This window comes from Ochotona curzoniae, unplaced genomic scaffold, assembly GCF_017591425.1.
Source record: "Ochotona curzoniae isolate NIBS_2020 unplaced genomic scaffold, NIBS_Ocur_1.0 contig_2235, whole genome shotgun sequence".
Classification (NCBI taxonomy): Eukaryota; Metazoa; Chordata; class Mammalia; order Lagomorpha; family Ochotonidae; genus Ochotona; species Ochotona curzoniae.
The window spans coordinates 3,580,865-3,602,421 of NW_024465384.1; the positions used below are offsets into that span (position 1 = coordinate 3,580,865).

General features: G+C 43.7%; 1 protein-coding gene across 3 annotated transcripts in view; it reads left to right on the plus strand.

Moving 5' to 3' along the window:
- Positions 1-21,557, plus strand: part of TMTC1 (transmembrane O-mannosyltransferase targeting cadherins 1) — a 188,301-nt gene that overhangs the window by 90,217 nt on the left and 76,527 nt on the right. For all 3 annotated transcript variants that reach the window (XM_040972266.1, XM_040972267.1, XM_040972268.1), the window contains one exon: positions 8,057-8,246. In XM_040972266.1, the coding sequence (XP_040828200.1) occupies positions 8,057-8,246 (190 nt within the window). The remainder of the gene's footprint in view (positions 1-8,056; positions 8,247-21,557) is intronic.

Below are 21,557 nucleotides of genomic sequence, written 5' to 3' on the forward strand. Positions count from 1 at the left end.
GCTAGCAGTGATTATAATTGTGCCCCTATTCTGCTGCACCTGGGAAACCACTGACTTACCTTTTCTGGACATGTCATATAAATGCAGCCAGATAGCATGTAATCTTTTTTTGACTACCACTTAGCACAGTATTTTTAAGCTGATTTGTGCTATAGCATGGATTGCTAGGTCCCTTCTTTTCATTTCTTCATTGAACAGATACGCTATGTATTTCATTTTTCCATAGGACTGTACCTTTGTGTTGTTTTCCTTTGGGGCTATGATGAATACTTTACTTTGGGGCCATGAGCATCTGTATACAAGTATTCATGTGGATTTAGGTTTCCATTTCTTCTGAGTCTTTCTACCTACGATTGCAGCTGTTGAAGCATCCTTGTTGATTTAGGTTCAACGTTTTGAAGGAACTTCTTGAATACTGACCTTACCCTCATACCCTGCTACGTTTCCATCGTTAATATGTGTGTAGACTCCAGGTCCTCAATACTGGTCCTTGCCTTTAGTTGGTGGGCTTTTCGATGATTGTAATCCCACTATTGGATGTGAGATGTGGTTTTGTTCTATGTTCCTGGGGTTGACTGTCTTTTCATGTGTATACTGGAATCTTCTTTGGAGAAAAGCATGTCCGGATCCTTGATCCATGGCATTTCCTCATTGAGTTACCATCTGCATCATTGTTGGGATGGTTCTTTTCATATTATTTTAGATACAAGTCCCTTATGATTTATAAGCATTTTCTCCCTTTCTGAGTGTCATCATTTCACTTTCTTGGCAATGTCTATCAAGTCACAGAAATATTTGTTCCTGTCAAAGTGTGTGCTGCATTTGATTCTTTGGATTTTGTTCCTAAGCAGGCTTTGTGAAGTGTCTGCTTCTCTTATGAACAAATGGTACAAATCATTAGTTTTTGACTTGTAGTTGTATAAGAATTATGTTTTGGACATGTTCTAAAAGATGTTTGGATACGGTTTGTTCTAACAGTAGTTTGGATGTAATTTAGAATCTGACCTCTTGTTTTTAACCGTTGGACTTGTCAAAGCACAAGTTAGACTCTGTCAGAATTGGAAGGCACCGTTACTCAAGATGCTGTGGAGATGAGGCCCTTGTCTCTATCCCTCTCCCTTTAAACCCAAGCATTCAGATTGTGCTAACCATCAGGTGTGGATGACGTGACAGTGTCACTGCCACTTGAGAAGGAGGTAGGTCAATAGAGGTTAAGGAACAAAGGAGGTATTGTTTGTTTTTTTCTTTTATAAGGTTGTCTTTGAAAGGCAAAATTAGAGAGGAGCAGAGATGGAAGAAGGGAGAGAGAGAGAAAAAAGGAGAGAGAAGTTGAGGGGGGGTCGGCAATTTTTCATCTGCTGATTCACTCAGCAGATTGTTTCAACAAGCTGCAATTGGACCAAACCCAAATCAGGAGCCTAGAACTCACTCCAGGTCTTTCATCTAGGTGGCAGTGTCCAAGCAAACACTCAGAGCACCTCTCCGTGTACATTACCAGGGAGTTGGATTAGAAAGGGAGCAGCTGGGACTCAGAGCAGTACTCCCTTGTGGGATGCCAGCATGATGTGTGAGCTTACCCACGTGCGCCAGAAGGTGGTCCTCAGATGCTTGATCATGCAACTTCCTTGTAGCCTTTGGTGCATGCGGAACTACCTGGCATCTTCATGTTGATGCCATCACCCAGTCCTGTAACTAGCATCTTAATGAGAATTGTCTGGCTTTCTCTTTGAGAAGCAGATGGGTAGGAGGCAACACAGAGACACAGGAGGAGGAAGGAGAAAGGGGACGAGGAAGCATACGGAGTTCTTGTACACTGATTCACTCCGTAAATGCCTGAAGTGGCCAGGCCACAGCCAGGAGCTGGGCTCGCAGTCCAGTTGGCCCACGTGATGACAGGAACCCTGCTGCTTCCCGGGGTGTGCATTAGCAGGACCTGAACTCCGGTATCCCGACACGGAACAGGTGTCCTAATTACCTGACCAGATGCCTGCCCTGCCACTCACCTTTCTGAGCCCTGTGTGCCTACTCTGTGTGGCCTGAGGCTCTGTAGAAGCGAACTGCTTTCCTGACGTATTCCACATGTTCATAGTAAGCTTCTTCAGGACAAAAATGACCAAGATAGTTGAGTTTTCCAAACGGAAAGGACACCGATGATTTTCTTAGAAACACAGGTGGAGAGCTGCTGTTGTTGGTGATGGAGTGTTATTAGAACTTGTAGAGAGGGTGACATTCACCTCTGGTTAAGGATCAGTAGTTGGAACATGCTAATGTGAATCACTTATTGGTATTTTACTTTTTGAAGAAAACTGTCGAATCCTTTAAATCTGCATATTCTCTCTCCATTACAATCTTGAATCCCTGAATGGCTGATGAAGGTTAAATGAGTAGACTTGATTTTTCTGCTTAGCACTGAAACATAAAAGCAAACAGCGCAAGCTTTTCTTTAAGACCTCTACATGCTGGGAGTTGTTCTAACAGTTTCAGCAGGGTGGTCAGGTTTGATGTGCTGTTAGAAGAGATTATATACCAATTTCAAGTTTGTGTTAGCCTTGCTTTAATTGCTTGCAACTTAAAGTTCAGATAAGCCAGAATCTCAGGCAGATGAAATCCCTCCTCATATTCCCTTTGAGTGTGCTGCGTTAGCAAAGAAGTGGTTGTTGAGAGCCTGTTTGGTACGATGAGGAACCATATTATGTGCAGTGCTTGCTGTGGGATGTTGAAGAAATCTCAGCCTTCTAGAAGCTAATATCTTTATTGTAAGAATGACAAGGGCAGGGTCCAGCCAAAGTCAAGAACTGGAAACTTAATCCAGGTTTCCCAAGTGGATGACCAGAACTCCGCTACTGGAACCATCACCTGTTGCCGCCAGACTGTGTCCCTGGAAGCTGGAATGAGCAGCCTAACCAGGACTTGAACTCTGGCATCCTAGTATAGAACACAGCATCTTAAAAAGGTGTCGGCCACCTCACCTGTCCCTAGAGCTGTTTTTGTTATTAGATAATTGTTACATGCAAGTGCTCTGTAACCTACAAAGTGTTGTGTACAGTAGCAGATTTTTCATGTTCTTGGAAGGGATTCACAGCCCAACAGGACACTTGAATGGGCACTGGAAACCCGGGTTGGTGTATCCTATGTAGTCGGGATGTGTCCTCTCAGTGGACGCTCAACTTGTGCTCCATGGAAGAAAGCATGCTGGTTATGAATCCAGATATATATATAAAAGATATAAAATACTTTATGGAGACAGAGGCAGGAGATGGGCAAGGCATTGCAGATGCTCCAGTTGCTTCTTTGGGTAAGGAAAGGTGCTGGTACTTTTTCATTTATTTTTACACTGAGGCAGCTGACTCTGTTAATAAGAAAGCTGTATTAATAGTACATTCAAAAGGTCAGAAACACAGTGACATTTCAGCTTCCCATTAGAGTTCATCTGTGGTCACAAGAGTTCTTATGTAAACGCTCTTCATTGTAGCTTAGCGCAGATAAAGAACAAGCAGGTCAGGCATAGCCCACGCTGGTGCATCTGTGAAGAGAAACACCTTTCCTTATGTGTTGCTCAGGATCCCATGGTGTGTGTGAGTGAGTGAGGTGCTGAGAGGGACAGCAAAGGGGAAGAGTTTATAGTCTGTGCCTATTGATTATGTGTTTTCATGGCTCAAACCCTCTTCATTGAAGTTTTATTTTTGTCTCAGGCCAAAATGAAATATAGAATTCAAGTGTTTCCCCATTTGTCAATACTATTATTTTAATATCAGACTAAGTTCTTAAAAGCCTTAGACTCTGTTTGGTTCAAGAGCTGTGTATTATGGAAACATTCAGGGCCAAAGTATACTCCCTGTTCATGGAGCTTTAGTTTTGGCGAAGAAGCCGGGTACCTTAATAGGCCCTGGTGCTGTGGGGCCCACCTGGAGTGTGCCCACTTGGCATTCTGGGGCACATTCTGGTGCTGAGGCAGGGGAAAGATTCAGAGGATGTGACATCTGGGTTGGTGCTTGAAAGTTCAGAAAGGGTTGGAGTTCAGCCACCTGTGAATTTTGATGCCAGAGGACCTGGTAAGCAGGTGAGGGGCTGTGTCAGCAGTGTGGAACCTCAGGGGAGGTATATGGTGGTAAAGACCTGGTCCTCATGGCATGGCCCGCCTTTTCTTTCATTTCATTTCTCTTACTTTCTACAATGGCCAGGGATCGGCCAGGCTGGAGTCAGGAGCCTGGAACTCAGTCTAAGTCTTCCAAATGAGTGATAGGGACCTAAGTATTTAGAATCATCTTCCACGCCTTCCCAGGTACGTTGCTGGCAGCTGGATTGGAAGCAGAGCAGCTGGTGCTCAGTATGGAATGTTGGTACCACAGTCTGCAACTTAACCCACAGCACTGGCCACTGTGCCTTTTCTTTCTTAAAGCTGTTGGGGTTGGTTCCTTCAGAAGCTTGGAACTGCTTTCCAATCAGTTGGGCTTGGTTGGATGGAACCATAGGTCCTTACAAGCTCAAAGAACTTCTACAAACCACAGTGAGAAGCTGGTTAGAGATGCTGGAATCTTGTGTGTAGTGAGTGGGTAAGGGGAGTGGCCTGTTCTTCTCTGGTCTCAGCAAGTGTTCGTTGCTACTGATGGGCTAAGACCTGGAAGGACCATGGCTCTGGCCTGGTACCTGCTGCCTGTTACCTAGAGGAGGACAGTGAGAGTGACTGGCATCCTTCTGTGCCATCCTCCCAACTGGAGGTAACCTTGTGACTTCAGGAGCCACGCTGTATACTGGCTGTCATCCCCCACTGTCTTTAGATGTTTTTTTTTCCCCTTTATTGTGTGTATATTTTCTGCAGACTTTTATTTTTATCACATTAACACTATGAGGTTCATCCATGCTGGTGCATTCAGTTTTATTGCTGACCAGATTTCCACTGAATAGCTGCTCTGGGAGGTAGGTATCCACTTTATTATATGTCGATATCTGGGCTCAGGTTGTGGCTGCCAGGAGCACTGCTGCTATGAACAACCCTATAAGTGTCATCTGGTAAACCTGTATGCAGGGCTGTTGGGTACTAAGTTAGGAGTAGAATGGCTACTGCAGGCAGTACTTAATTTACTTTCATGTGTCTTCCTGCAGTTCTCCAAATCAGGTTAGTCCGTTTACAGCAATGTTTAACGCTCCCTTTGTGTCACTCACCTGTCAGCACTCAGCCTATTTGCGTTTTAGACATTCGAATGGGAATCATTTTGTAATTCTTTATATTACACATTTTAATCCTGTCCTATAAACCATTCCCAGAAAGTGCCTGTTCATTTACAGTTTGTAGCTCTTTTCATCTAATGGCCTTGCCTAAATCTCCCTCTCCCATCTTGCCATGCATTCTCTGCGGATCTGGGATGGTTCCTGTAATCCTCTTTTTTATAATTAATCTACCATTTCTAAGAACACTGATAGTCGATGTTTATATTATGTGAGAGATCTTCAGAAGTTTATGTATAGTGTGTATATGGCTTTTAAAATGCACAATTTATAGAGGTTTTTTAAATGATTATTTTGGAAGACTTTAGAGAGATTCCAAGTCTTGGTTCACTCTCCCGGTGGCTGCCGTGGCCAGACTGAAGGCAGGATGCAGGAGCTTCATCTGGGTTTCCCGCAGGTGTATCAGGGGCCCCAGTGCTTGGACCATCGTCAAGCTGCTTTTGTGAGGCTGTTCACAGGAAATTGAATCGTAAGTGGAGAAGCCCATTGTTCCTTTACAGGGTTCTGGTTTTGAGAATGATATAATGCCAGCCCCAGATTCCAAACATCTTTGCAATAAAATAAACTTGCCTTGTATTCTCCACAAGCCTTTTAAAGTACCCTTGGACTGGTACCCAACATATATTTTTGTTCCCACTGCCTGTGCAGTGAATATGCCAATGTGATGGGGAGGAGCTAGAGCATAACCCTTCAGCACTTAGGAAATTGTACAGGGTAATTCCTCAGTATTTCTTCAGTTCAAGTGAAGGTTTCTTATCTTTTGGAGAAAAGGTTTGGCAAGTGCTGGCTTTCTTGGCTTTGTTCCAGAGATGGTTGAAGGTAGAGGTAGCACATGCTGACGGTGAGAGTAAGCAAGCAGTGTCTTTGGGCCTGTGCTTGGCAGGAGGAAGCCTTGGAGACATCCGTAGTACTCCAGGAGCTAGGGGATAAATATGCAAGTGTTGGATAGGGGCAAGACCAATCATCCATTCAGGTGGGACCAGGTAGGGTTGGACTGGGTGGGTGCTATGCTTAGGTAGTAGTTGTGTTTTACACTGGTGCTGTGTACTCATGGTGTTTGTTGGCAGACATCCTTCCAAGAGGTGCCAAGTGTATGCAGTGAACCCAAGACTCCGAGTTCAGCAAAGGATAAAGGGTTTTCTGGGAGTTAGACAAAGAGCAAGATACATGACTGTACTTCTTGTGAAACAAGCGGGAGCTGCCCTTTTTCTGTTGACAATGTTCTGTTTTTGCATTGAAACTTTCTTAAGTGTCGTCTTCAGACAATGAGATGTGTAGGAGGCTCATGTTAGTTCTTTTTGTAAAATTTCCTGTTATCATAAAGAGAACAGAATTGATGTATTTCGAAGTTACAATCCTGGATATTTCTCTCCTTCCTTTCTCATTTCTCTTTTAATTTTTTGTGACAAATACTCCATTAAATATAGCATTCAACTAACAGCATAAAAACCACTGTAATGCATGAGTATGAATAGTCAAGAGTTACCAATATCCGCCTGTAAGATGTCAGTTTCACACTTACACATCCTAGGGTTTGTTTAGGTACCACAAAGTAGAGAAAACATGATAGTTTGCTGTTTGGGTCTGCCTTATTTCACCAAGCTTAGTGTTGACATCCACTTTGTTTCCGTTAACTGGATTTCATGCTTTTTGTGGCTGTGTAGTATTCTGTTATGAGTATATAGCACATTTATTTCATCTGGTTATCAGTTGTGAACATCTGGGTTGATTCCTTAACTTAGCGAGTGTGAACTGAGCTGCAGTACACTTAAGGGTATGAATAGCTCTTACGCATGCTTATTTCATTTGCTCTGGGTGTATCTGGAAGGTTAGGTGGGTCTCTTTTCCGGCTTCTGAGGAGTCTAAGCACTCTCTTCCTAATGGTTGTGTGAGTTGACAGTCCCACCAACCATGTACTAATATCCTTGTGTGTTCTTGCCAGATGCGTGGCTACATTCTCCCATTCTGTGTCAGTCCCTCATTTTCTTCAGTATTCCCTTTGCTGTGCCAAAGCTTCTTAGCGTGTTGTAGTTCCATTTGTCAGCTTTTGCTCTGCCTGTGCTTCTGGGGTCTTACCTAAGTGCTAGAAGTGGGCCATCTTTAGGATGTTGGGCTGAACCTGCTCGAGTTGGGTCATCTCCTGTTCCAGGGGCTTAAAACAACTGATCATGAACTAAGAATTCTGAAATTCCAAGAGTGAGCAACACTGCTTGATCATTGCATTGAGTCAACACATCGGAATACAGACAGTTTTCTCTACTCAAAGGGAAAGGCGCCCCTGCTTTACCTTGGAGTCCCACACAGGAAACAGGACCCATGGCTCCATCTGTTGTCTTTCTTTTCACCTGTGTGCTCCTGGAGGCTCTTGTCAGCAAGGGGAGCTGCATGCCCTTCCTCTTGAAGACTGGTTCCTTGCTTTGTGAAGAAAGGGCCTTATCAACCATGGATACTTCAGTGTTTTGAAATAAATTCAATAAGGGGCAATATGTGATAAAAAAAATGTTGAAGTATGCTCGAATCTGCAGGATTCTGGGTATAAAGGAGAAGGAAAAGTTCAGATCATGCTGACTGAGGGAATCCCGCTTCACACCAGGCAGCATTTCCATCACGCACATTTTTGAACACTTTGCTCACAGCATCCATCCCGGGTTACAGTGTCTCATGATGCTGATGCCTGTACGTGGTTTTCGCCATGGTAAAGCCAGCACCTAGTTCCGTGGTTAGAAACTATTAGATATATCCCCAGATGATCAGTTAATCAAATAGATAGGTCCATGGCTTATGTCATGTGTGTTCATGTGTGTTTCACTGACCCTTCTTCTCTTTGCAGATTCCTTACCTATTCCTACCTCTTGGCCTTCAATGTGTGGCTTATGCTCGCACCTGTTACCTTGTGCTATGACTGGCAAGTGGGCAGTATTCCCCTGGTGGAGACCATCTGGGACACGCGGAACCTAGCCACCCTTCTCCTGGCGCTGGTGATGGCTTTGCTGACGCTGCACTGCTTAGCAGCCTGCAAGGTAATCTTTCCTGAAAGTAAATGAACTGTGTGCTCTTGAAGATGGGTATCCTCAGGCTCTTATTTCCCACAGGGATTTCGTCTGTGTTGGTTTTATTTCTTGTCCGTAGGATTTAATGTATTCCATATTTTTCAAGTAGGTTGTATTTATTTTAGGGACTTTAGCAGAGTTAACAGAAAATGACCTCCTTAATTGTAACTCTTTGCTTCTATCAATCTGAAGGAATTGGATCTGAAGTTTTACAAATAAGTTTATTTCCTAGAGTAGCTAACTCATTTTTTAAGTCATTGGTTTGATTTAATGCAGGGATGCATGAAGCGGTGACAAATAATTCATGCGTGAATGCCTCAAATATAACCAAGACTCTTCACAAAAGGATTGGAACAGTAACGTAGTGGGTTAATCCTCCTCCAGCTGGAGCCAGCATCACATGTGGGTGCTATGCCAGTTCACGTCCTGGCTGCTCTGCTTCCCAGTCAGCTTCCTGCTTATGGCCTGGGAAATCAAAGGAGGACATCTTCTTTAGTCATTGGAAGAATTCATGTTACATCTGCAAAGACGTAGTACTGCACATCTACAGAAAGGTTAACTATTTGAAAGTATCCAGTTCAGTGCTAACTCTAGTGTTCCCAGTGTTGTGCACCTGTGAGCTCTTTCTAGTTTCAAAACTTTTACAACAGCTTGCAAAACTGCTTCTGATCTACTTTCTTCCCTGTGGGTTTCAACGTTCTGGATAGACCGTATAAAAGGAGCCACACAGGATGTGATGCTCCATGTCCTGCCTCTTTCACCTAATAGAGCATTTTTGAGATTTACAAATGTAACATCATCAGTACTTCATTTCTTTTTACAGGTAAATAATATTGCAATGAACGTGTGTGCTCACTCATTCATCAGTGGGTATTTAAGTCTTCCTCCTTTGGTCCATTACCAATGATGCTGCTGTTCGCATCATTGCGTTCAGCTTTCTCTGTGGACATGGTTTTTTTTTTTTTTCATTGAGGTAGACATACATGAATGAAGTTGTTTCCTAGGATGACTCTGTTTTCAACTATTTGAGGAGCTGGCAAACTCTTCCGCAGTGGCTGCACCAGATGGCATTACCAGCAGCCATGGGCGAGGGTTGCAGTAGCTCTGCGTGTGCTCCAGCACTTCCTCGTGTGCTTGTGTTGATAAAGCCATGCTGAAGAGTCTCAAGAAACGCCTCGTTGTTGTTTTTATATACATTTTCATGAGGCTCGGTGATTCACACCTTTTTATTTGCTCCTTGGCTGTGTATCTTCTTGGCAGAAAAAAATTCGTTCAGGTCCTTTGTCCATTTTCAAATTGAGCTGTTAGTCATTTTGAGGTTGAGTTTTATTATTTATACATTCAGTATATAAGTCCCCAAGGTCTTTGTGAATGTTTTCTCTCATTCTCCAGATCTTTTCACACTTGCGTTAATGTCTTCTTCACACTGTGGTGAGGTCCTTGGATGCTCATGTTCCCGGTTTTTAGGAAGCCTAGTATCCCGTTTTCTTTTGTTAACTTGTAATTTTATTGTCAGCTCTAACAACGTGCTGCCAAACCCAAGGGCACGAAGACTTACAGCTGCGGCTTTTGCTCTTGTATTTCAGTTGATTTATTTTGAGTGAAGTTTTGTATGCAGAGAGGAGGATGTATTCAATTTCACTCCATTGTGGACGGTTCCTAATTGCCACCACAGCATTTTCAGAGACTGTTCTTTAACTGAACACTGTCATTGTACTGGACATTTTTAGTCATCTTTCTGTAATGGGTTTAAATAAAGAAAGGGTATTGCAAATTGGCGGCCTCAAGAAACTCTGGCATGAGATTAGACACATACACTTGAGCTTAGATTTCACCTTCTGAGTAAGTTTTGTCCTAATCGCGCTATTTAAAAGGCATTTTCATTCTCTCCACTGCTTTCCCCATTTCCTTTTCACTTTTAAACTTTCTGCACTGTATGGGTATAATTTGGCCATTTTCTTGAACGCGTTTCAGCCAACAAGAACAGAAACCCTGTGAGGCTAGCATCTTTCTAGCATGCATACTATGTCAGTAGGTGTTAAACTGAACCTGTGTGATGATTCCTAGATGTTGAAGCAGTGAGCTTATTCAGTGTAAAACCAGGAAAGAGACTGTTGGATGTACAAGTATATCCATTGACAGTACTTCAAAAATTGAATGAAATGATTAGTTTATTTTCATGTAAAAATTGTTGAGGTCTATGAATCTTCAAAAACTTCATCAAATATATATATTTTGAAAAGAAAAATCTTCGTGGGTTTCCAGAAACTTTTTGCTCCAAAATAAACTTTTATTTTCATTTTCTACCTTTTTTTTTAAGTTTCCTTTAGCACTGAGTCCAGAAAATCATAGAATTTTTGACTTCCTATTTTTTTTTTAATTTTATTTTTGATGTTGACTACATGGTTGATTAGGGAAAGACGGGTCAAGGTTTAGGGGAAAGTGGATGAGACCATTTTTTCCAAGTTTTCCATTTCTTCTTCCTGTATCTGGGGGAACAGGGGCCTCCTAAATGCATCAGCACCTGAAGTTGGGGAATGGCCACCTGATGCCATCCCAGGATCCCCAATGTGGAGCATGCTCTGAGGGTTCTGCTTAAGTGGTTACAACAGTTCTGAAATGCTGTCAATCTCACTGATCCAAACATAAGATCCTTTGGCTGACTTAGCCCCCTTAGAGTCTTTATTCACCCAGATATTTGCTGTCAAACTCAACTGGGATGGTTGACCAATTTTTTCTTTTAACCTCCTTTGTCTGCTATGATACCAAATATCTTCTGCAGGTCCCAATGGTCTGCCAAATCCTCTATGTGCGTCTGGATATACCATCCACTGCTCTGTCGAAGCCACTGAGGAGGCCCAGTTCTGACACATGCACTCCATGGTCAGACCACAGATCCATGATTGGAGTCCTGAGTCCAGCGGTTCAGTTGGGGTGGGGGAGGAAGTATCTCCAAAGAAATCCCTTCTGAAATGATCCCAGAATAGGATTTAATTTTCAATAGGACACAACCAGCTTTGCCTTACACTCAAGGGAAAATCTAGTCTGCTTAGCCTCCTCTTTATTGTTGTAACATTGGTTGAGTGCCTTCTGGCTATTTGGGTTTGTGTAGCGAAGTACAGGAAAATTCTGGGCGCATGGAGCTTGTCCTTAGACATTTGAAATATGTATTTTGATATCAGGGGTTAAGTGCTGAGATGAGTTCAGGGCTGGAGGTGAGATCCAAACAGAAGCATGAAGGAGGTAAATGATGCATCATGTGGCTGTTGAGAGAAGAGCAGGTGCGAAGGTCCTGAGGCAGGAAGGTCCCAGAGCAGTCACAGCATGTAAAGAGGCTGACATGGCTGGAGCAGAAGGGGCCGGTGGCAAAGCCAGAGGAAACAAAGTCAAGTCAGTGAAAGAGAGAGAGGAGAGACAGATAGAGGGAATGATTGATTGAGCAGTTTCACTTTATTCATTTACTCCCCAAATGCCTGAACAGCCAAGATAAGGCCAGGCTGAAGCCAGATACCTAGGATTCTGTTCTCCAGGTGGATGGCAAGATCTAAGCACACCGGAAGCATGACTTGCTGCATTCCAATATGTGCATTATCAGGAAGCGAGCTCAGAGGCCGAGGACTCGGCACTGCAGTGTGGGCTGTGAATGTCCCCAGTGGCTTCCTAACCTGCTCTGCTACATCACACAGCCGTGTACAGATTTTTTTTTTCTGCTGACATTAACCAGTTTTTATTGTGCATCACAGTGGCCAGTTCGTATACTTAGAGTCTTCTAAGACTCTTCTTCACTTTATTCTGAAGTTTGTGTCTCCCTACTTTGTTGTCAGCTAGAGCAACAGAAAGGTGGGTCGTACTCTGTCATGTTGTAGTTATACTTGCACTTACATTTTGTTAATAACTGAATGATAACTCTTATGAAGAGACACATGAGCAAATGCAGGGTATGAAACAGGGTGTATTCTTTCCAAGAAGAAATTCTTTTTTTATAAGTTAGTTTAATCAGACACTATAACAAGGTGCAGACTATTCCAAATAACTTCCCTATCTCATTGCTCTATTCCTACAGATATTCAACTCAAATGGGCGAGTTCTAACAAAACCCTGTCTGGAACTGAAGAGAACTGACATACAAAGCCCAAACATTTCCTGTCTCCAAAAATAACCAAAGAATGAGTTTAACAATCATTTCTGACGTATGAACTCCAAACATTTCCTCTCTCTTTAAATAACCTACCCTGGTTCCATGATACAAAAAAACTTAAGACCTGGAGGAGTAGTTGATTGTTTATCCAAGAACATCACTGGACACTTTCGAGAGTTTGGAGGTGGAATGTTTTTTTCTGCCTCCCCTTTGCCATTTGCTGCTGCAGCTCTTTCTCCTCTTCCTCCTCTTGCTCCTCCTCCTCACGTTATTTATTGCATAGGCATGCATTTGAGTTTTTATTACGTAATGTTGAGAACCATCTGGAAATTCATGATTGGGCTGAGTACATTGCTACAGTCAATTTTAAGGAAGACTAATTTGCCCTTGCCTTGTGCCATGAGGATAATTAGTCTGCGAATGTGTGTGCAGTAGACAGGAAGAGCCCTGATCCAGAAGGCTCTGTCCTGTTCCCTCCTGTGAGTGGCTGTTGTTTATGCCCAGGAGGATGTCAGCTGAAAGATGCTTTGGATCTTTTTATGTCTCTTGCAGACATGATGTCACACTGTTGACTTGCTGTGAGAAGTGACATGTTTGAGGAAGGCAGCCAGTCTAATTTGAGTTGTTTAGGGGGAGTTAATACCACTGGGCCTACTCTTTATGACTCTCATTTCCCATATCCTCTAATGTGGTTTCTCTCTGTGACAGAGGAAACACCACTAAATTATATTTGAGAGTAATTTATTTTAGTATTGGTTCTTTATTGCATTCTCACATGGTGTCTTGAGACTTCAAGGTGTTTTTATATTTTTTATAATCTTGTAGCTTGCAAGGAAAACCTCAGCGAAAGAAGTGGGTTGGTGGGCAGCTGGTGCTTGTAATAATGGCCTCACTAAGATGCCTTCTGTGTAGTAGAGTTCTCTTGCTCCTCCCTGGGTATATGGGGCTTTAAGGACTTCGATTGTTTTGTTGATTCATTTTTGGGAGGGATCTCATCTGTTTGTTCTCAGCCTCCCTCGTCATTCCATGTGACTAAGACAAGACATGAACTATAGCTCTGAGCTCCAGAACAAGCTTAAAGGCAGATGCAACCTGGAGTTTGCAGGTCTTAGTGAACACCTGAGACCTGGAGGAGAGGATCATGTACTTTCTCATGATAGGAGAAGCCTCAGCTGTCCCTGGCCTCTCCCCCAGGTACCTCCCCAGTCTGGCTCTTGAATCACCTTTCTGCAGTCCACATCACAGGTTCACTAGTGGAGATGGATGGCTTGTGCTTAGAGATGGTCAACCCTTTTGCTGATATACTCCCCAAATGCCCCGCCAAGCCTGGGGAGCCAAAACCATCTGCAGTGACTTAAGAGGCAGGCAGTCAATCTAAGACTCCCATGTAGGTGGCAGAACCCCAATACTGGAACAATCACTAGCTGCCCCCCAGAGTCTACGTTAGTAGGAAGCTAATTCAGAATTGGAAGCTGGGAATGGAACCCAGGTACTCTAGCGGAGGGATGCAGGTATCTTAGCTACTGGTCTGAATGCCAACACCTGCAGCACCACTGGCTGCCCATCTCAGGTAGTCTCCTCCATGTAATAGGAAGCCCCAGGGTATGTGTTGGGGCAGGCTGCATAGCCATCAGCTCTGACAGCTTACTGAACCCAGCTCTTGTACAGCGGCGTGAGGGCGGACCATGGCAGGCCACAGGAAGTCCTCGGTTCCATGGAAGCACACAGAAGTTCCTGGAACCTATGCCTGCTGTTTCTACTGCTGTTATAGTTGTCATCATTATCGCCATTGTCATCATGAAAGTGTCACAGCTTGAATTTGGGAGTGTAGTAAGTCTTCTATCTCCATTCTGTAGAAATATCAAGCTTTAAATAAAGAAAAGCACTTGACTGCCTATTGTGAGTCTGACTGCCAAGGTACGGATTTGCAAGCTCAGAGTCTGTGTGCTGCTTCTGTTGCCTATAGCAGGTAGCACTTTCCCTCCTCCTGCCTTTTCCCCAACTCTGGGAACTTCTTCAAATGCTCATCACAAATGCCAATCCAGTAACACTTTGGGGTTTGTAATGCCAAGGTGTCATCAGGGTAGTCGTTGTGGGACGGGCAGAATATGACTTTAAACTGTGCTAATTCCCACTGAATGTTAGTGAAGAGGAAGAGGGCTGCTGTCACTGATGCACACTGGAGAAGCACCTAACGCTCTCAACTGTATGTATGTTTTTAAAAAATATCTGTTTATTTGAAAGTCGGGGGGAGAGAGGCAGAAAGAGAACTTCCATTTGCTGGCCACTTCCCAAATGGTGCTATGGCTGGGAACTGCTTCTGAGACTCCAACATGAGTACAAGGGCCCAAGGACTTGGACCAACTCCTGCTGTTTTCCTAGGTGTAGTAGCAGGGAGCTAGGTTAGAAATGGAACAGCTGTGACTTGATTCACAGGTGGTCACTTTACCCACTATGCCACTAAGATGGCCCCACCCTCTCAACTTCAAATATCATTGATGACTTTGGAGGCATTTGAAAATTTATCCAAAGCAGGCAGAGTTTAAGAAAGGTGTCCTTTTATTTAAAAATCTTTCTCCTGCAAAGTTTCTCCTGCTGTCACTGAAGTTCTCCTTTGCTCTAAGTGTCAGGTGTTGGCACCGAGCTGGCACGTGAAAGGCAGGCGTTGTTCAGTGCCTGTGTATAAGGCAGAGATCTCTGAACCAAGTCTTCCTGGAACCATCCTGTCTGTGAGCAGTTCAGGCTCACCTATGAAGTCCCCTCCTTGTTCTGGAGCTGCAATGTTTGGTCACCTTTCCTCACTGTGTAGATCCTGTGCAGTTCACCTGGACACAGTTCTCTTCTTGGTTTTCAGTTCATGTCCAAGAGGAACTTTGTGCAACGTTCAGTCATTTGTTGTGTTCTTGACCTTCACAGGCAAGTTTGTGTTCACAAGTCACTCTAATTAGAGATGACACACTCTCCCTTGGATGTTTATGCCTCGGTGAAAAGAGTCTCTGGATTCACTGATGGAAGAATTGGTGAGATGAATGATGGGAAAAGAACTTTTTTTCAAAGCCGAGTTAGAAAGAGGGAGAGACCTTCTGTCGGCTGACTCGCTTCCCAAATGGCGACAATGGCTATGGCTGGGTGAGGCCAAAGCCAGGAGCTTCATCCTGGTCACCTGTTTGGGTGGCAGAAGCTCAAGCATATGGGTAATCTTTTACTTTTTCCCCCAGACTATCAGTATGGAGCTGGATCAGAGGTGGAGCAGCAGGACTTGAAGCAATGCCCATATAGGATGCCAGGGTTATAGGGGGCAGAGTAAATGCGTTACCAGTAATGCCAACCTCATGAAAACATCATTTTCAGACATAACCAACTGCTTCAGGTAATTTTGGAGCTATGGAAATTTCTACAAGAGTTCATGGTCTATGGAAATCTTTGCTTTTACTCAGAAAGTTCCATCTGTTGATAGACAATTTTGATTTTTAACACCTGTTATTTGTCTTAACTAAATGATTCAGATTTTTAAAAAGACACCTTGTAACACAGCCTTAAAATATTTCTGATTGGTTTTTACCTCTTGAAATCATGGAAAGTTTTTTTTTTTTTTGTAATTTCTGGAGCCATTCTGACCTTCCTATTTCAGTTCAGAACATAAAGTTTCTATTTAAAGCAGTATGCCTTTTTCCATCTTGTTAAAAAAAAAAACCATGTGGTTACATCTCTATGGGATAGACTCAGGTAAGTCAAATCCCTCTAGACAGAAAGTCCCATGTAAAATACAAAAGAGGCCAATATTCATATAGAGGTCACTTGTCCAGCATCCATGATCCTTTAATGGGGGCACAAGGAATAACCACAGTCTAGGGGTTGGGGGGAGAAGAATCACACCCCACCTGCATGAAAATTACTTCCTCATTGTTACACATGCATGACTTAAGGAGGATCTCATTGGGTGTTAGAAAGTAGATTTGTAACCTCAGCTTTCCCATGTACACATCTGCATTATTAGACATCAAAATCCAACTACTGTGGTCTTCAGAGCTTCATGTTCGCCTTTAAAAATAAAAATAAACCAAAGAGTGATTGGATCCGTGTGGTGCTAGGGCTATTCAGAACGATGTGCCTCTATGTCTTTTGAGTGTCTTAGATGCTGTAGGACATCATGTCACCCTGCTTTGCCCATTCATTCTGTGTCCCCAACGATGTCTTCAAGTGTTCCATCCTGGTGCATTTATCTGACTGGGTGTCTCAAATTCTTAGGATGTCCTCCGCTCCCCCTACTTTTCCTCCACTCTCTTTATGCCATGCCCAGTCTGTGAGCATGTCTGGGAGGCCCACCTTTGGCAAGATGTCTCCACCGCGGCCACTGATATCTTACCATTGCCTCAGTGCTATCCCCTTGCTAGGTGATGCTGTCATGATCTCTTGCCTGTACAGCGCCACAACCTTCTAATCTGTCTCTCTTTATTTGCTATGACTTGATCAGTTCTCCATCTGGTATTAAGCCAGACTATGTCCCCATATCTTCCAGTGGGTCCTTACATCCCAGTGAGGAGAAATCATCGCCTTTAGTAGCAGCTTACAAGGCACTGGGTGCTCTCATCCTGCCTTGTCCTACACAAGCCAGCATCTCTCATTCCTGTGCTTCAACTTCATCCACCTGACCTGATGCTTGGAAATGCAGATCTGACGTAACTCTATCTGTTGCCTGCCAAAAACCTTTCAGCTGTCGGGACTCACCTTGGCCAAGGTGACGCAGACAGATGGCCTAATAAATCCACTTCATATATAGTGATTTTACCTAGAAAAAAATGACAGTCAATAAAAAGTGTGTTTCAACTGTAGCGTGGAAGCTGTCATTGAGATGCAATAGAAATCTTATCTGTTGTCCAGTGTGGGGAGTGTAGCAGGGAGTAGGTTATAGACACCTGTAAGATGGGTGGAAGATTGAATTTATACCAGCATGATTCAAAATATTCTGTAGTATCATACTGGCTGTTAAACAAGGATTCTGTTCATAAAGATTGTTGGAGTTGAATAAGTGAAAAAGCCAAACAAAACCCTTGCCATGCTCTAAGTCTTGTAGGTTTCCCTAAGGGGTACATGATGAATAGCATTTCTCAGATGTGTTGCAGTTTTTAGGGGCTCCTTGCAGATCATTGTTATTGCAAAATGCTTCAGGTAGCATTGCCATTGATGTATGAAGGGGTCCAGTCAGGTGTGAGCTCACTTTTGGATACTGTTCACCTGATTTCCTGTCTGTCTGCTCCAAACCTTTAAAACCAGTCACTGGCACAGCATCATTGAGGAATTTTCATGGTACCTCTTTAATACCACCTGGAAAGGGTCTCATTTGAAATAAATGCTCTTAACATTTTTATTTATTTATTTACTGGGAGAATCAGGCTGTAAGCCAGGGACTCCATCTGGGTCTCTCCCTTGGGTTATGGGAACATGTGTCTGCATTAGCAGGAGGCTGGGGTCAGGAGCTGGGGGTTGACCCCAGCCACTCCTATGGTTAAATGTCTGCCCTGGCTCCACTTCTTTTGAAGTTTTAGTTTAGCAGCAAATAAGACCTGGGAACCAACTCGTGGAGGTTGGTTTTTCTGTCCAGCAATAATCAGGAATGCACGTGTGTGCATGTTTATTTGATAGGGCAGTGGTTATGGCTCGTGACTTGGTAAGGGATGCTATGAGACCCTCTGAACTTGGCATTGTTTGGAGATGTGGATGTCACCCAGGATGGCTGATTGATTGTCGACTATAGTTTCCAAAGTAAAGACCAACATGGCATCGTGCATATTATTCCACTGTATCTCCCCTTGCATGTGTCCTGATTTCAGAAATAGGCCTGGATAGAATCTCTTCCTTGCTGAAAGGAAACCGAGTCCTTCCTATCTCAGAACATCCTATCTTTCTCTTCCGAAGGCACCTTTCGTGGAAGGTTCTGTTGGAGCTACAGGAGCAAAGACTTCCTGTGCTTCTCAGTGAGCTGGTGTGTAGTGGCTAATGAATGGCTGCACTTTGGGCAGGGTTTCATCAAAGACTTAATTTCATTATTGTATTCCATCTGTCGCCAATGGCCAGAGGCCATCAGTATTTACAAAAGACCCTGGCATCTTTAAATAGCCAAATGGACACCATCAGCTTGTCACCCGGGACCCTGACATTTGGCAGGAAAAGTGATTCATTCAGAACATTTGTTAATGTCAGCCTCTCTAACATTGCTTGGAAAATTCTTCCAGTTCCAAGGTGCCACTATTATTTCGAGCTGCATGACTGGCCAACCACCTCTAACTGGTTGCCATTATCCCTTTAGATACTCACAGAGACAGGGCTTACATCAGTATATAACTGAATACCGTGACTTGCCAAAACATATTTACATTTTGTGACATTTTATAAAATTAACTTGTCTTTTTGGGGTGCTTCATGGTGAATAAAGCTTCCACTGTCCTATAGCCACTGTAAGATTTTGAATTGCTAGTGAGAGATAGAAATCAGTCTTTTAATGCATGCATCCTACAACTTTTACTAAATGATTCATTGTAAAGATTGAGTGCCAGAGTGGTAAGAGAGAGAGAAGGAGGGAGGGAGGGAGGGAGGGAGGGAGGGAGGGAGAGAGAGAGAGAGAGAGGAAGGAATGAGGTTCAGAGAGTGACACACAGAGAGAAATCAATCTTAAGTCCTCTGGTTCACTTCCCATGGTTTTGCAGTAGGTGGGGCTGGGCCAGGCTGAAGCTAGGATCAGGAGCTCTGTTCAGGTCTCCTTCGTAGGTAACAGTGATGGGCATGTTTGGCCATCATCTGCTGTTTTCCAAGGCATTCTAGCATGGAGCTGGATCAGAAGTAGAGGAGCCTGGGTTTGAACTGCTGCTCCCATGTGGCCTGTGTGCATTGGAAGTGGAAGTTTAACCTGCAACACAGATCCCTGTCTTACTTTGAAGCAGTGAAACTTAATCATCAGATCCGGAAACTTGTAAATATTTGATATCCATTAAAAACGGGATACCTTTGTATCTGTCTTTGCCGCATTTCATTAGGCAGTTAAGTTTGCCCTTCTAGACCAAGGTAGGGGGATGGTTTAATATATAATTAGCAGTGAGAGAAGAACAGTAGTCGGTGGTGTCGGTTACTTGTCAAACGAGCCTTTGAACATCCTCTGTAGAAACAGGTTGATCCATCCGGCTGCTGTCACCAGACATTTCTGAAGCGAGAAAGCTGTCTTATTCAGTGAGATACAACACACTTTGATTGTAGAAGGGATTTTGATTTGGGTTGAGGACATTGATAGATAACAGGAAAGGAATCTGCTGTTAGCTCTTCTATAAGTGTAATTATGCAGGTTAATCTTGGCTTTGACTTTTCTTTTATAGTCCTCAGGAAAGAAGCTCTGTGAACTTTATTGTATGCAGTAACGTTGAAGTAAGCCCAACCTATCTCTGTAGCTCATGTGATTAATTGTGGTCCAGCACTGGCTTCAGGAAATGCTGTTCTTGAAGCCGGCGATCTTCCCTAAGTGAGGGAAACTGGAGATTTCTTATGACTGCTTCTCCTTGTTAATTTTCACTTATAGAACAAAGATGACAATTGGCAGAAAAAGGCATAGAGGAAATGTTGTAATTGCCTTGAAGGCCTGCATTGTACCTCCACTCCCTTACCTGGTCAATCTAATACTCCAGCTGTCTCATGATGCACTGGGGCCAGGAAACAGAAGACACCAGCACGACCACCTGGAAGTTACGTTGTACATGCAAGTGTCTTGAAACTCCAAGAAAGCTTCACACGTATATTACGTTAGGGTGTCACCCCCCCACCCCTTAAAGGGACTGTTATATGTGGGAGCACCCCTTTTTTCCTTTCGCTTCTTACCCTGTTTGTTCAGGATGTGTGGGTCATGGTCCATGTGGGATTGCCCACACTCGTGTGTCAATACGTATCTACTCTCCCACATCTTCATTGTGTTTATGCCTCGACTTTGAATTATGATCCCTACGAGGTCAAGAACTTAGAATAAAAAACAGGATCTTTATTTAACAAAGGATCATTCTTCTATGTGACTATTCCAAGATGGTGGAGGGCTCACACCTTTTTGGTGCGTGTGATTCATTGTGTGTAGAAGTAAGGCATCCTGCCTTGGAATGACAGAAACACTGACAGCATCCTGCTCTGGGACATCTGGCAGTCAGATGCCTCCTTAACAGAAGGTTCCCTCACAGAGGGAGCCCACTGTGCCAGCCATGTGCACGCCCATGGGAACACAAGTATTGATGAGCACATATCTGACACCCTGCTTTATCAGTGCTAAGTCACTCCTGATGATTTACATGTCTAAATCCACCATGGCTCCTAGTTGCGTCCTTGGAAGGGAGATAAATGATGAATCAGGCTTGTCTTCCTCCCACAGTAGGTCACTTTAGGAAGTTCTAGCTGTTGGCCTAGGATCCTGTGGCATTATCTGGTTCCCTAGCCAGCCCTGTGTGGCTTGCTGAGCTGGATGTGGACAGCATGGTGCCAGCCCTGAGCACCTGATTCATGGGCATGTCTTTCTGCTCCCAACCTGGCTAGGTTTCCTAAGAGGGATGGAGTTATAGCCCACATATTCTCTGAGGTATCTTATCTCTGCATCTTTGAACTTCCCACAACAGGGCAATCACTTGGGTATATCTCCTTCAGCCCCCTCCTTTCTACTGAAGCCACTTGCTGGCTTCCTGTTCCATACATATTAAAGGCATTTCAAGAGATTCATGGAAGATACTTCTTGTCTTTTAATTCCAGTTTCCCTTGAATGTATTAAAGTAACCTCGTGTGGACACACACATCCCTTTTAAAGCAACACCGCTCTTTTGATCTGCCAGATCCATCTGCCTGAGTTAATACTGGGACAATCATGTCATAAGATTGATTACCACAATATTCCACTCCCAGTAGATGCATACATAAACAGTTCATAGCTTCGCAGTTGAATGTTAAACAGAGAAGCTCAGAGAAGTAGCAACTCCTAGGGTGTGTGGAGAGTTGAAATGGGGTGGCGGGGGTGGGAGTGGGGCTCAAGGTGGGGATGGCGGTAGGAAGGGCTAGTCTTGTGGTGCATCTGGTTAAGCTCATATCTGGGATGACCACATCCTGTAGTGGAATGCCTTGTTGGAGCCCCA